A 13275-nucleotide genomic window follows, 5' to 3' on the forward strand; every position below is an offset into this window, starting at 1 on the left:
TTGGAATATAAAGGTAAAGGGACCCCTGACCATTAGGTCCAGTAGCGGTCGAATCTGGGGTTGCGGCGCTCATCTCGCTTTATTGGCTGAGGGAGCCGGCGTACAGCTTCCAGGTCATGTGGCCAGCATGACTAAGCCGCTTCTGGCGAACCAGAGCAGCGCACGGAAGCACCGTTTACCTTCCCGCCAGAGCGGTACCTATTTATCTACTTGTACTTTGACGTGCTTTTGAACTGCTAGGTTGGCAGGAGCAGGGACCGAGCAACGGGAGCTCACCCCGTCGCGGGGATTCGAACTGCTGACCTTCTGATCGGCAAGTCCTAGGCTCTGTGGTTTAACCCACAGCGCCACCCGCGTCCCATTATTGGGAATTTATTAGACCTGAAATGACACCCATTGTCTTCAAGCGCTTGATTCAAGGTGCCAATGATGACCTATATAAATGGGGATCACCTCTACGCACCATCACAAGCTTTAAGAAATACCTTCTTATATTTACCATCTATATGCCAAGCAAGGGTATGAACCTCAAGATCCAGCTCTACATTTCTACGATTCTCTGAGGAATTTTACTCCAGACTCACCAAAGCCAAGCAAGTGAAAGGTATCTTTTATTCAAAAAGATAACAAAGATCACAGTAAGATTAATGTTTATTTCTTGGGGTTTTATGACTAACGTAGTTTCTCACCTGAATCTCTTGGGATGGGGGAGTAAATTAATTAAAATAAATGCAATGTTTCCTGCACACTTAGAAAAGTTACAAAAAAGCACACATGTTTTGCTGGCATGTGAGAAAAGAAAACATATAGCATGAAGCCACTGAAACATGTCTGAATAAAATGATAAAAATGAAAGAGTTAAGGAACAGAACTGATGTATCTGCCATGGTAATTCTTTGTGCCGGCTGTAAAATTCAGAATGCCACTTAAATCCACTGTCTGGAAAAGTAGCCAATGTGGAAAATGGTCCCCTATGGCCATCGCCTCATTATAAATTTGTTATTAATAAAGTAGTAGACGTCTTAGCTGTGCATGGTTCTTTAGAGCCCCAGCCAGCACCATCAATGGCAAGGGATGATGGGAATTGAAGTCCAATAATAAGTTGGGGGGGGGCCACAAATGGACAGGGCTGTGCCTTGGGAAGCAAAAGGGGGAGAGCAATCACAGATACAGAATTTAAAAAGAAACTCAAACAAAGGTTTTTAAAATTCTAAGTTTAAAAAGACTTTTCAGCCACTGTAGTTGAAACTGCAGCTGTGAAACAGGCAATCTCCTAGGCTCTGACCGGAATACCTGGCTCTGAAGAAGGACCACCTGGGCCTTTCTCAGAGTCTAGGCAAGGCAGGGAGGTGGACAACAACCCAGGGAATGGCAGCTGAGCTTGCTCTCCCCCCATTCAAAAATTCATCCAGCCCAGGACTCAGTTGGTGTGTGAGAGAGCAGCAGTGTCAGGCCTGTGAGGGGGGCTTCTGAGCCCTAGGGCACTCATGCAGTGCCCAGCCTCATTGGCTGCTGGTGCCAGGCCTGTATTATCTCCGTCTAGCATTTCTCCTCTTCTTCCACCTTTCTTTAACCCAACGCTTCAGGCCCATTCCACATGTAGGCTGCTCATTCTGGCAGCAGAAGTTCACATGCTTCATGCCAGCAGCATTGCTAGAAACTGACATCAGTGTGGGAGAAGCCCTACTAATGATTCAGAATGGGAGAACATGCCATTTTCTCCTCAGGGATAAATAAATGCAGCCAGCTCCAATGGCTAGCTGGAGCTGCAAACAAAAGCATTTTCAATCGCGTATTCTTCACAAGCTTGCAAAACTTGAGATGCAGATGCAAAACTCTCTTTTCAAAATGTGAATGCCACTTTGTTCATTCATATAGTAATGGATGGAAGTTTCTTCAACAACTCTTGAAGTAGGAAGCTAGAAAATACGTTTGCCAGAATGTTATTTTTGTTCCAAACCATTCCGGTACTAAAAGGTCTAAAGCAGTGTAAAGAGTGGCAAAGAGCCTTAGCGAGATACATCTGGCAAGGCAAAAGACCACGAATAAAAATGAAAATATTGGTGGACAAAAAAGAAAGAGGGGGATTCTCTCTACCGGATCTAAGTTTATATTATGAAGCGGCGTGTTTATTGTGGCTGAAGGATTGGATAAGATTGGAAAATAGGGACATCTTGGACTTGGAAGGTTTCGATAACAGGTACGGGTGGCACTCGTACCTGTGGTACGAAAAGGTGAAAGTTCATAGAGGCTTTCTAAATCATATTTTTAGGGGACCACTATTCCAAGTATGGGAAAGAAATAAAAATATATTGGAAAGGAAGACACCTTGGTGGATTTCACCAATAGAGGTGTTAACTATAAAAAAAATAAACATGGAAGGGAAGAATGCCACCTATGAAGAACTAACTTGGAAGACAGATAAAGGGATTAAACTTAGACCATATGAAGAGATCAAAAATTTATTTACAGGGTGGTTGCAATACCACCAAGTAAATGATCTGCTAAAAGAAGACAAAAAGAAAGTAGGATTTGAAGATAAAAAATCTAAATTTAATGTAGAAGTTATAGAAGGTAAGAACAAAACACTGTCAAGGATGTATGATATTTTGCTGGAGTGGTATACAAAAGATGAGGAGGTGAAGGAGGCTATGACTAAGTGGGCGATAGATATTGGATATAACATCGACTTTGAGAGGTGGTTGGAACTATGGAACAAGAATATGAGATTTACGGCATGCACGGCACTAAAGGAAAACCTGTGGAAAATGATCTACAGGTGGTATCATACACCAGTGAAATTAGCGAAGATTTATAAGTTGAAGGATAAAAGATGCTGGAAATGTAGAGAGGTAGAAGGTGACCTCTACCATATGTGGTGGTCGTGTTGCAAAGTGAGAGGCTTTTGGGAATTGGTTTATAATGAACTTAAAAAAATCTTGAAATATACATTTCCCAAAAAGCCAGAAGCTTTTTTGTTAGGAATGGTCGGTAAAGAAATTAAAAAAGAAGACAAGACCTTGTTTCTATATGCTACGACAGCTGCAAGAATTATGTTAGCACAAAATTGGAAATTAGAAGTAATACCTAACATAAGTGATTGGCAGGTTAAAATGATAAATTATGCTGAGCTCGACAGAATATCAGGAAGAGTAAGGGACCAAGACGAACAGAAATTTCATGATAATTGGAAGAAATATTTAATGTATATGGAATCTAAATCTCAGGTGACACTGGCGGGGTTGAAATAACTCTAACAGCGGGAAAGGCCTATGTAAAAGAGTTAAAAAGTACGCGACTATATAATTTATTCGATACTTACCAAAGGAGTGGAGGGAAGTCCAAGGCTCAGTTGAGACTAGTTCAGTTATGTATTTTATTTATGATTTGTGAAGTGGATATAATTTGTATAAGGTATGTGGTGGATTTTTTTGTTTATGTTTTTTCTGGATATATGTGCAAATATGAATAAAAATTTATAATTTAAAAAAAAAAAAAAGAAAGAAAATACGTTTGCTAACAAGTGTAAGAGTTAGAGATAAATTTGTGGGAAAACAGGCACCAAAGCCCATTCACAGTATTTCAAGGGAATACTTTGTATATTTGTGGCTGACAAATATAAGCCTAAACTGATACCCCAAACAATATAGAAGTGGGCAATAGACAGTGAACAGCAGGGCATTTAAAGGATACACTTTCTCTCAGCAGAGGGGTCTGTTTACATTGGTTTACAGGCGTCAGATGCCTGGAACAAGCAAGAACAGCTACAGGCACACCCACAGTACCAGTACAGTTCATTAAACCTGAACCTACTACAATTTAAAACTACCTCGGTAGTGGCGTCTACTCTGTGGAACGCCCTCCCAGCAGATGTCAAGGCAATAAGCAACTATCTTACTTTTAAAAGACATCTGAAGGTGGCTCTGTTTAGGGAAGTTTTTAATCTTTGATGCTGTATTGTATTTTTAATATTTGGTTGGAAGTGGCTGGAGAAACCCAGCCAGATGGGCGGGGTATAAATAATATATTATTATTATTATTATTATTATTATTATTATTATTATTATTATTACCTGTAGATAGTCATTGCTCCTAATTAGACTGGCACAAGAGGATAGGACAACTCTGCTAGTAGGTACCAGGTTACCGAAACACTGAGCATTGAAGCATTTTCTGAATGCTGCGTTCGCAAGATGTAAAAATGTAAAACAAAAACTGGTAACAGAATGGGAACACCTATGCTTCCTGGAGGACTATACTGGAGGACTGCCTACTTATTTTGAACATGTGACAAAAAGGATGAAGGTAAAATAAAATAAATAAATATTCCTCAAATTCAACTGTGTATCTCGATAACTTACACCTATTTTAATGGACACAAGGTTGGGGCAATACATGCTGCAATGGAGACTTGTGTGTGTTCTGCACTTCAAGGTCAAACCCCAGCTTTATCCCCACCCACTACACTCATTTTCATGGGGTCAAAAAAGATGCACCAAAAAGATGTGATGTGATTTCTCCGTTCAACACTGAGGTTCTAAATGAAATATAGCCTGTGTATTTACAGTATGATATTCTATGAAGTTTGAACACCTGCTGAATCTTTGCACCTGCTTTTTCTTATTTGGAGCGGGAAGAGACAAGCAACATGCACTCTCTGTAGCAAGGCCTCTCATACACTGTGCTTAATTACAGTGGTACTTCGAGTTAAATACGCTTCAGGTTACAGACTCAGCTAACCCAGAAATAGTGTTACTTCACTATAGTTACTTCAGGATGAGAACAGAAATCGTGTTCCGGCGGCGCGGCGGCAGCAGGAGGCCCCATTAGCTAAAGTGGTGCTTCAGGTTAAGAACAGTTTCAGGTTAAGTATGGACCTCCGGAACAAATTAAGTACTTAACCCAAGGTACCACTGTACTTACATTATTAATCAGGTGAAAATACTGGAGTTATTATTCAGGCACAAATCTTGTGGGCTATTACTCACCCAACCTCCCCTCCACCCAATAAAATATTAGAAAAATTGACCCCAAACCTTTGCTTCTCAACCACAAGTGGCTACTTAAAGCTATTTGTGTAGCTGGTAGACTGTGAGAAAATGAAAATCATTCCGGTTTCACTTTTAGTGAACAAATAGTGTCTGGTCCACAAAACCACTGTCTCAAACTGTCACGTATGGATAGTCTCAGCTGAGACATCATGGGTAAGTTAAGATGGGACTTCTAGAAAACACCACCGAGACAAACCGACTGATAATGCTTTATCTTGTTAACAGATGCAAAGAAGATGTGGTTGTCCCCAAACCAGAGAATGCTGCTGTCTGCCTCTCTTCCTTGTTCTGCAGAAGAATCTAGAAAAGCACGAGGCTTGCACATCATGCCTGGAAAATTACTAAAGTGGACTTGCTTCAGACTTTTTGGAGTCTCTTCTTCAGCTAAGCACAATATCAGCTAAGTTCAAGAATAAATGTTGCCACAGTACAATTTCGGCCTCTGATTTGTCAGACGAAATAAAAAAAAAATTAGGAGAACCCTTCTACAGACATTATATAAGAGATATGTGTTAACATTTAGACATGAAAAGAAAAAGGAAAATACATTGATACTGAGACAAACTTTGCAGTCATTTTTATGCACACTACCTATCAGGGATGTGCAATTCCTGCGCAATGAGAGACTCAATTTTATTCAGGTTATACTATGCAAATTGTTAAATTCTGTGCAGACCTGTTTAACAATGCACAGCTCATTTAGCATAAATATATTAGCATTTAGCATGCTTTTTCTTCTCAAAAAGTGGATTTAAAAAAAACACAAAAACAGCAAAGGGGACAAAGATTCAAGAGTCCTGGAAAGGGGCATAAAGTAGGGTATAGAAATTCTCCTATACAGGAAATTTTGCCCAAGCCTTCTCCTTGACTATGAGGAAGGGTTTCACCACAGCTAAGTGGTAGAGCACATGGCTCTGTTTGTAGGTGGCTGAAGTTCCTAAACCACCACCCCCATCAACTCCAAGAAAAAGATTTAAGGAATATCTTCTCAGTTATGGTTAACAATATTTGGCTAGATGGACCATTGGTCTAAAACAGTACAAGGCAGGTCTGCACATTGGCCAAGCCAAATGGATTATCTGACTATGTACTATGGACGGCTGTGTGTTTGACAACCCGCTCCACCACCCATTCTTGAAGTCCTTAGCAGGCAACAAATATTGGAAAATTATCATCCTTCTAGTAAGCCACCATATATGAATAGCGGTCAGAGATTCTCCTGATGTATCACAAGTTGTGAAGACTCGGTATAAAACCGGCCCTTACACACCCTTGGTATCCGAGCTTTCCAAAGAACTGCCTACGTTTTGTTAAAATGTTCTCTTGAAATTGTGATGTTTAGGAATTTCCACCAAACCAATCTCATTCCACCCTGAAGTAAACCACTGTTACAGCCTGATTCCATACATCTTTACTCAAATGTTCCACTGTGATCAAGAGGGCTTACTCTCTGGTAGGTGTTCCTTGGACTGTGGACTTGGTAAATCCAGACCAGAGTTTGTATCATGTGGTCTAGAACTTAAGCATACTGAAAACTGTAAACTCAAAAAGGAGAGCATTCATTCCCGAAATCCATGCTTTTATAGTATTGTTAGCATAAAAGTTAGCCATCTTTTAAGCAAACTATCATTCAGAAACACACCACACATGTCAAACCATGTTAGCGGAAATTAAATATGACTTCTAAAACACAAGTTGCTTTAAGGAACTAAAATAATGTAAGGGAGTAATTTAGCATCTACCAATGCATAAAGACAGTAAGATTACTGGTTTTTTGCTTATTTGCAGGAGGAATGAAATGAAGGGCTATTTATATAGTAGTTACTGCTTTGGCTATAATCAAATGTAATAACAAGATAGAACCAAAACAATCTTTTTGTTGAAACCACCTTTGTAATACTACTTTTTAATAACCCACCTAATGGCCAAATTAGAAGGACCCCAACTGAAGCCATCCATCCCACATAAAACAAACATTTCTTTTTCTTCTTAGCTTTGTTTTACTAGCTATATTATTTCCAGATGATGTTGGGGGGGGTGGTATAGTTTTTCAAGAGTTAGATGCTTAAACTGGCAGCTGCTTTCTATTTACCATAGACAAATATAAGATGAATCAAAACTGGGGCCTTCCTTGACTTCTTTATGGAGCATTAGCTGAGAAAGAAAGGGAAAGAGAGAAGCATCTCACCCAGCAACTACATAACAGGGTTATTTAGATTATTAATCAAGGGGAGGATACTGAATTACATCAAGAGTTCTGGGCGTGCCAATCAGATTTGCACAGTACATAAGAAAAAAATCAGTCCTCTGGCAGGAAGGAAATTAACTGTGGTCAGAAATCTATCATAAGCGGACTCTTGTTCACCATTTTAACATGTCCACTTTAGTTTGAGAGGTGGATAAATTTCTCACACCTCAGTTATTACTGAAACCTATTTTATTGGGGGTGAAACATCATGATAAAGCCTTGGATTTTCAGATATAAGAGTACATACCTCTGCACCCCCTAGAAGAAGCCTCATATTATGGTCATATGATGTCCATTATTGGGCAGTCACATGATCTAAGTGAGACCTAGCTCATTTTGCTAGTTGTGGAACCTCTTTAGTGGGGCAAAAGACAAGGAGTGTACACTTGTGGTATCTATGAAGGTATGGGGATCATGGGCCATGCCCAGCTTTTAAAGCAGAGAATATATAGGAACTGAAATTCAGCAGGGGCTTTCATTTAAAAAAAAATGTTATGTGAATTCAATAACTTAATTACAACTCGACAAGCTAAACTTAATAGCGGAAAACAAAATTATTATTATACAATTGGAAAGCATGTATATTGTATAACTATTTTTTAAAACTTCCAAAAAAATCAGCAATAGGACACCAAATCTTCATGAACTTTTAAAATTTTTCCTACCCTAACAATCCAATCCTATGTGTGAGGTTAAAAGTTTTGTTGCTTGCATCCTCTGGTATTATGAGAGGGCTAACCTCCTCCCAACCCTCCCAAGAGAGCTTGTAGGGCAGCAAGCTGAAGAAGGAACAAAAAGGGTTTTCTTATGTGTGTTTCTTGTGGCTGATTAGCTGCTCTCCCTGTGCAAAGGTCAGAGGGGGCAGGGCTTCTGTTGAGGTAGTTTGATCCATCTTTTAGATTTAGGGGAGCTAGTCTCAAACGTTTGTTGGGGGAGACCTAGGTTTTTTGGGGGGGATTTATTTGTCCTGTCTTCACGCTTTTTATGATGGAGGACCGCTGTAGTCACCCCCAACGACACGTTCTCAAGATGGAGGGTGAGGGAACAGCTGCAGTCGCCTGTGGTTCCTGCGCAATGTTTGCCATCTTGCCAAAGGTTGCAGGCACCTTTACCTGCAGCAATTGCATGTTGATTGCCCTCTTAAAAGACAAAGTCCAGCAACTGGAGGAACGTGTAGCTACGCTCCAAAGAATTAGAGAGCTGGAGCTCTTCTTGGAAGCAACAGAGCACACCGTCTCCACCAAGGAGGAGACAGGGGACTCCCCTGAGAAGGAGGCTAGTTCACCAACACAGGAGCCAGATATATGGAGAAACGTGACTCAAAGAAGTAGGAGGCCCAGGGTTCGCTCTGATTGTTTAGAAATACACAATCGCTTTGAGGTCCTCTCCCCTAGCATGGAAGACGAAGAGCAGACTCCATTTGAGGATCTCTCCCTCATTACAGTCGATCAGGTATATGAAGACGAGCAGCAAAGTCAGTCCTCAGGGAATGTGCAGGCGACCTTGGAACGGACAGCTCACGGAAGAACCCCGACCAGACCTAAGAGGAGGCGTGTAGTGGTGATAGGGGATTCCCTACTGAGGGGAACAGAAGCAGTGATCTGTGGGCCTGACAAGATGTCTCGGGAAGTGTGCTGTCTCCCCGGGGCTAAGATCCAAGATGTAACTGAACGACTGCAAGGAATCATAAAACCCACTGACAAATACCCCTTCCTCTTGGTTCATGTGGGAACCAATGACACTGCAAGCAATAGCCTCCAGAAGATCAAAAGAGATTACGAGGCTCTGGGCAGGAAATTGAAGCAATTAAATGCACAAATTGTCATCTCATCTGTCCTCCCAGTTGAACGACGTGGCCCAGGGAGAGAGGGAAAAATAGTGGAAGTGAACAACTGGCTTCGCAAATGGTGTAAACAGGAACGGTTTGGATTCTTAGATCACGGAATGCAGTTTCTTGAAGATGGACTTCTGGCAAGCGATGGGCTGCACCTCACAACGGTTGGGAGGAATGTTTTTGCAAAAAATCTCAGAAACCTCATCAGGAGGGCTTTAAACTGACTAATGTGGGGGAGGGAGACAGTGCTCCTGAAGGTAGGAGTCTATCAATTGATGAAGATGATCATCCAAATGTCATAGACCGAATGGAGCAAACAGCACGCAGACCTAGTGGTGGGAGGGAAAAATCCTTAAATAAGAGACACGGGGGAATGATTAATGGACTTTAATGTCTGTACACTAATGCGCAAAGCATGGGAAATAAACAAGATGAGCTTGAGCTCTTGGTACAGCAAACTAAATATGACATAATAGGCATCACTGAAACCTGGTGGGATAAGTCCCACGGTTGGAATGTAATAATGGAGGGATACAATCTATTTCAGAGAAACAGACCAGACAAGAAAGGAGGAGGAGTGGCGTTATATGTCAGGGATGTGTATACCTGTGAAGAGATCCAAGATTTAGAACCTCAAAGCCAAAGTGAGAGCATTTGGGTCAAAATTAAGGGAGAGAAGAATAACAGTGACCTCATTGTGGGAGTTTACTATAGATCCCCAAGCCAAACGGAGGACAGAGATGATGCCTTCCTGGAACAGATGGCCAAGCATGCAAAAGGAAGGGAGATAGTAGTAATGGGAGACTTCAATTACTCGGATATTTGTTGGATGTCAAACTCAGCCAAGAGCATAAGGTCAAACAGATTCCTCACTGGCCTTGCAGACAACTTCATTGTCCAGAAAGTGGGAGAAGCAACAAGAGGAACAGCCATTTTAGATCTGGTCCTAACCAATGTTGATGACCTGGTTAGTGGGGTAGAAGTGGAAGGATCATTAGGCGCGAGTGATCATGCTCTTCTGAAGTTTACTATACAGCGGAAAGGAGCAGCCAAGCATACTAGGACTCAAATTCTCGACTTTAAGAAAGCCGACTTCATAAAACTTAGGGAAGTGCTGGGTGAGATCCCATGGACAGTAATACTAAAAGGAAAGGGAGTTCATGATGGCTGGGAGTTTGTTAAGAGGGAGATAGTAAAAGCACAACTTCAGGCAATACCAATGAGACGGAAACATGGAAGGTGCCTAAAGAAGCCAGGGTGGCTATCTAAAGAACTTTTAACTGAGTTAAGATTAAAAAAGGATGTGTACAAAAAATGGAAAAGGGGGGGAAACCACCAAAGAGGAATTAAAACAAATAGCCAGCACGTGTAGACACAAAGTCAGAAAAGCTAAAGCACAGAATGAACTCAGGCTTGCTAGAGAGGTTAAAAGCAACAAAAAAGGCTTTTATGGGTATGTTCGTAGCAAAAGGAAGAACAAAGAAACAGTGGGGTCACTCAGAGGAGAAGATGGTGAAATGCAAACAGGGGACACAGAAAGGGCTGAACTCCTCAATGCCTTCTTTGCCTCAGTCTTCTCCGATAAAGAAAACAATGCCTGACCTGAAGAATTTGGAGCAAATGATTCAGCAGAAGAAACACAGCCCAGAATAACTAAGGAGATAGTACAAGAATACTTGGCTAGTCTAGATGTATTCAAGTCTCCAGGGCCAGATGAACTGCATCCAAGAGTATTAAAAGAACTGGCAGATGTGATTTCAGAACCACTGGCAGTCATCTTTGAGAATTCCTGGAGAACAGGCGAAGTCCCGGCAGACTGGAGGAGGGCAAATGTTGTCCCTATTTTCAAAAAGGGGAAAAGAGAGGACCCAAATAATTACCGCCCAGTCAGTCTGACATCAATACCAGGGAAGATTCTGGAGCAGATCATTAAGCAAACAGTCTGTGAGCACCTAGAAAGGAATGCTGTGATCACCAATAGTCAGCATGGATTTCTGAAAAATAAGTCATGTCAGACTAACCTGATCTCATTTTTTGACAGAATTTCAAGCCTGGTAGATGAAGGGAACGCAGTGGATGTAGCCTACCTTGATTTCAGCAAGGCATTTGACAAGGTGCCCCATGATATTCTTGTAAAGAAGCTGGTAAAATGCGGTCTTGACTATGCTACCACTCAGTGGATTTGTAACTGGCTGACTGACCGAACCCAAAGGGTGCTCATCAATGGTTCCTCTTCATCCTGGAGAAGAGTGACTAGTGGGGTGCCACAGGGTTCTGTCTTGGGCCCGGTCTTATTCAACATCTTTATCAATGACTTGGATGATGGACTCAAGGGCATCCTGATCAAATTTGCAGATGACACCAAACTGGGAGGGGTGGCTAACACCCCAGAGGACAGGATCACACTTCAAAACGACCTTGACAGATTAGAGAACTGGGCCAAAACAAACAAGATGAATTTTAACAGGGAGAAATGTAAAGTATTGCACTTGGGCAAAAAAAATGAGAGGCACAAATACAAGATGGGTAACACCTGGCTTGAGAGCAGTACATGTGAAGGATCTAGGAGTCTTGGTTGACCACAAACTTGACATGAGCCAACAGTGTGACGCGGCAGCTAAAAAAGCCAATGCAATTCTGGGCTGCATCAATAGAGTATAGCATCTAGATCAAGGGAAGTAATAGTGCCACTGTATTCTGCTCTGGTCAGACCTCACCTGGAGTACTGTGTCCAGTTCTGGGCACCACAGTTCAAGAAGGACACTGACAAACTAGAACGTGTCCAGAGGAGGGCAACCAAAATGGTCAAAGGCCTGGAAACGATGCCTTATGAGGAACGGCTAAGGGAGCTGGGCATGTTTAGCCTGGAGAAGAGGAGGTTAAGGGGTGATATGATAGCCATGTTCAAATATATAAAAGGATGTCACATAGAGGAGGGAGAAAGGTTGTTTTCTGCTGCTCCAGAGAAGCGGACACGGAGCAATGGATCCAAACTACAAGAAAGAAGATTCCACCTAAACATTAGGAAGAACTTCCTGACAGTAAGAGCTGTTCGACAGTGGAATTTGCTGCCAAGGAGTGTGGTGGAGTCTCCTTCTTTGGAGGTCTTTAAGCAGAGGCTTGACAACCATATGTCAGGAGTGCTCTGATGGTGTTTCCTGCTTGGCAGGGGGTTGGACTCGATGGCCCTTGTGGTCTCTTCCAACTCTATGATTCTATGATTCTAACCCTCTTAAACAGATATTCCACTGACATTGTGTTTTGAAGGGGCTTTGCCTTTTTATTTGATTATATTTGCTGCTGTATTGTTTTAAAATTTACTGTTTTAAACTGATTTTGCTCTCATTCCCTTTGAGTTTTCCAAAGAAAAAGTAGTATATACTTTTTAAAAATACAGTTGTACTTTGGATCCCGAATGCCTTGGTACTCAGACGTTTTGGCTTCTGAACGCCACAAACACGGAAATGATTGTCCTGGTCTGCGAATGTTCTTTGGAACCTGAACATCCGATGGGGCTTCCGTGGCTTCTGATTGGCTGCAGGAGCTCCCTGCAGCCAATCAGAAGCCGTGCTTTGGATTCCAAACGTTTTGGAAGTTGAATGGACTTCCGGAACAGATTCCTTTCAACTTCCAAGGTACGACTGTAAATAAAAAAATAAAAACAGAAGACTCGTCAACGAGAGCTATTTCCAGAGCAGCCTGCATAGGACTGTAGCGTAAGGAGGAAGTTCCACTGAGCTCAGATGGACCAACCTCTCAGTAGTAATGCTTATACTAAAAGATCACAACATGGCAAAAGGAATTCTGTAGTTATGCTAGTGGTTATGTTATGGCTTATTTATATACAGCTTTTTGGCCAAAAGGACCTCAGAGCTCTCTCAATCCACTGACAGTGTGGTGTAGTGGTTGCAGCCTTTCTCAAACTTGGGTCCCCAGATGCTGTTGGACTACAACTCCCATCATCCTTGACTACTGTTCCTGGTAGCTATGGATGATGGGAGCTGTAGTCCAACAACATTTAGGGACCTAAATTTGAGAAAGCCTTGGTTAGAGTGTTGACTAGAACTTGGGAAACCCAGAGCTGGATTCACCTTTTGAGTCCTGTTAGCAGAAGCCCTGTGCGTTCCCCCCATTTCTCGCCT

The 13275-nt window shown here is 41.8% G+C and overlaps 2 protein-coding genes across 11 annotated transcripts in view; one reads left to right on the forward strand and one right to left on the reverse strand.

Annotated features, from left to right (window-relative positions):
• The window catches only part of DYM (dymeclin), a 172146-nt gene that overhangs the window by 53830 nt on the left and 105041 nt on the right, over positions 1 to 13275 (reverse strand). The window lies entirely within an intron of this gene.
• Positions 8185 to 13275, forward strand: part of LOC310744435 (uncharacterized protein) — a 399988-nt gene continuing 394897 nt past the window's right edge. Inside the window, exon 1 of the mRNA XM_083575848.1 lies at positions 8185 to 10109. Coding sequence (XP_083431974.1) covers positions 8284 to 9357 — 1074 coding nt within the window. The 5' untranslated portion in view covers positions 8185 to 8283 and the 3' untranslated portion in view covers positions 9358 to 10109. The remainder of the gene's footprint in view (positions 10110 to 13275) is intronic.

This window comes from Podarcis filfolensis (assembly GCF_964270895.1).
Source record: "Podarcis filfolensis genome assembly, chromosome: 11".
Lineage (NCBI taxonomy): Eukaryota > Metazoa > Chordata > Lepidosauria > Squamata > Lacertidae > Podarcis > Podarcis filfolensis.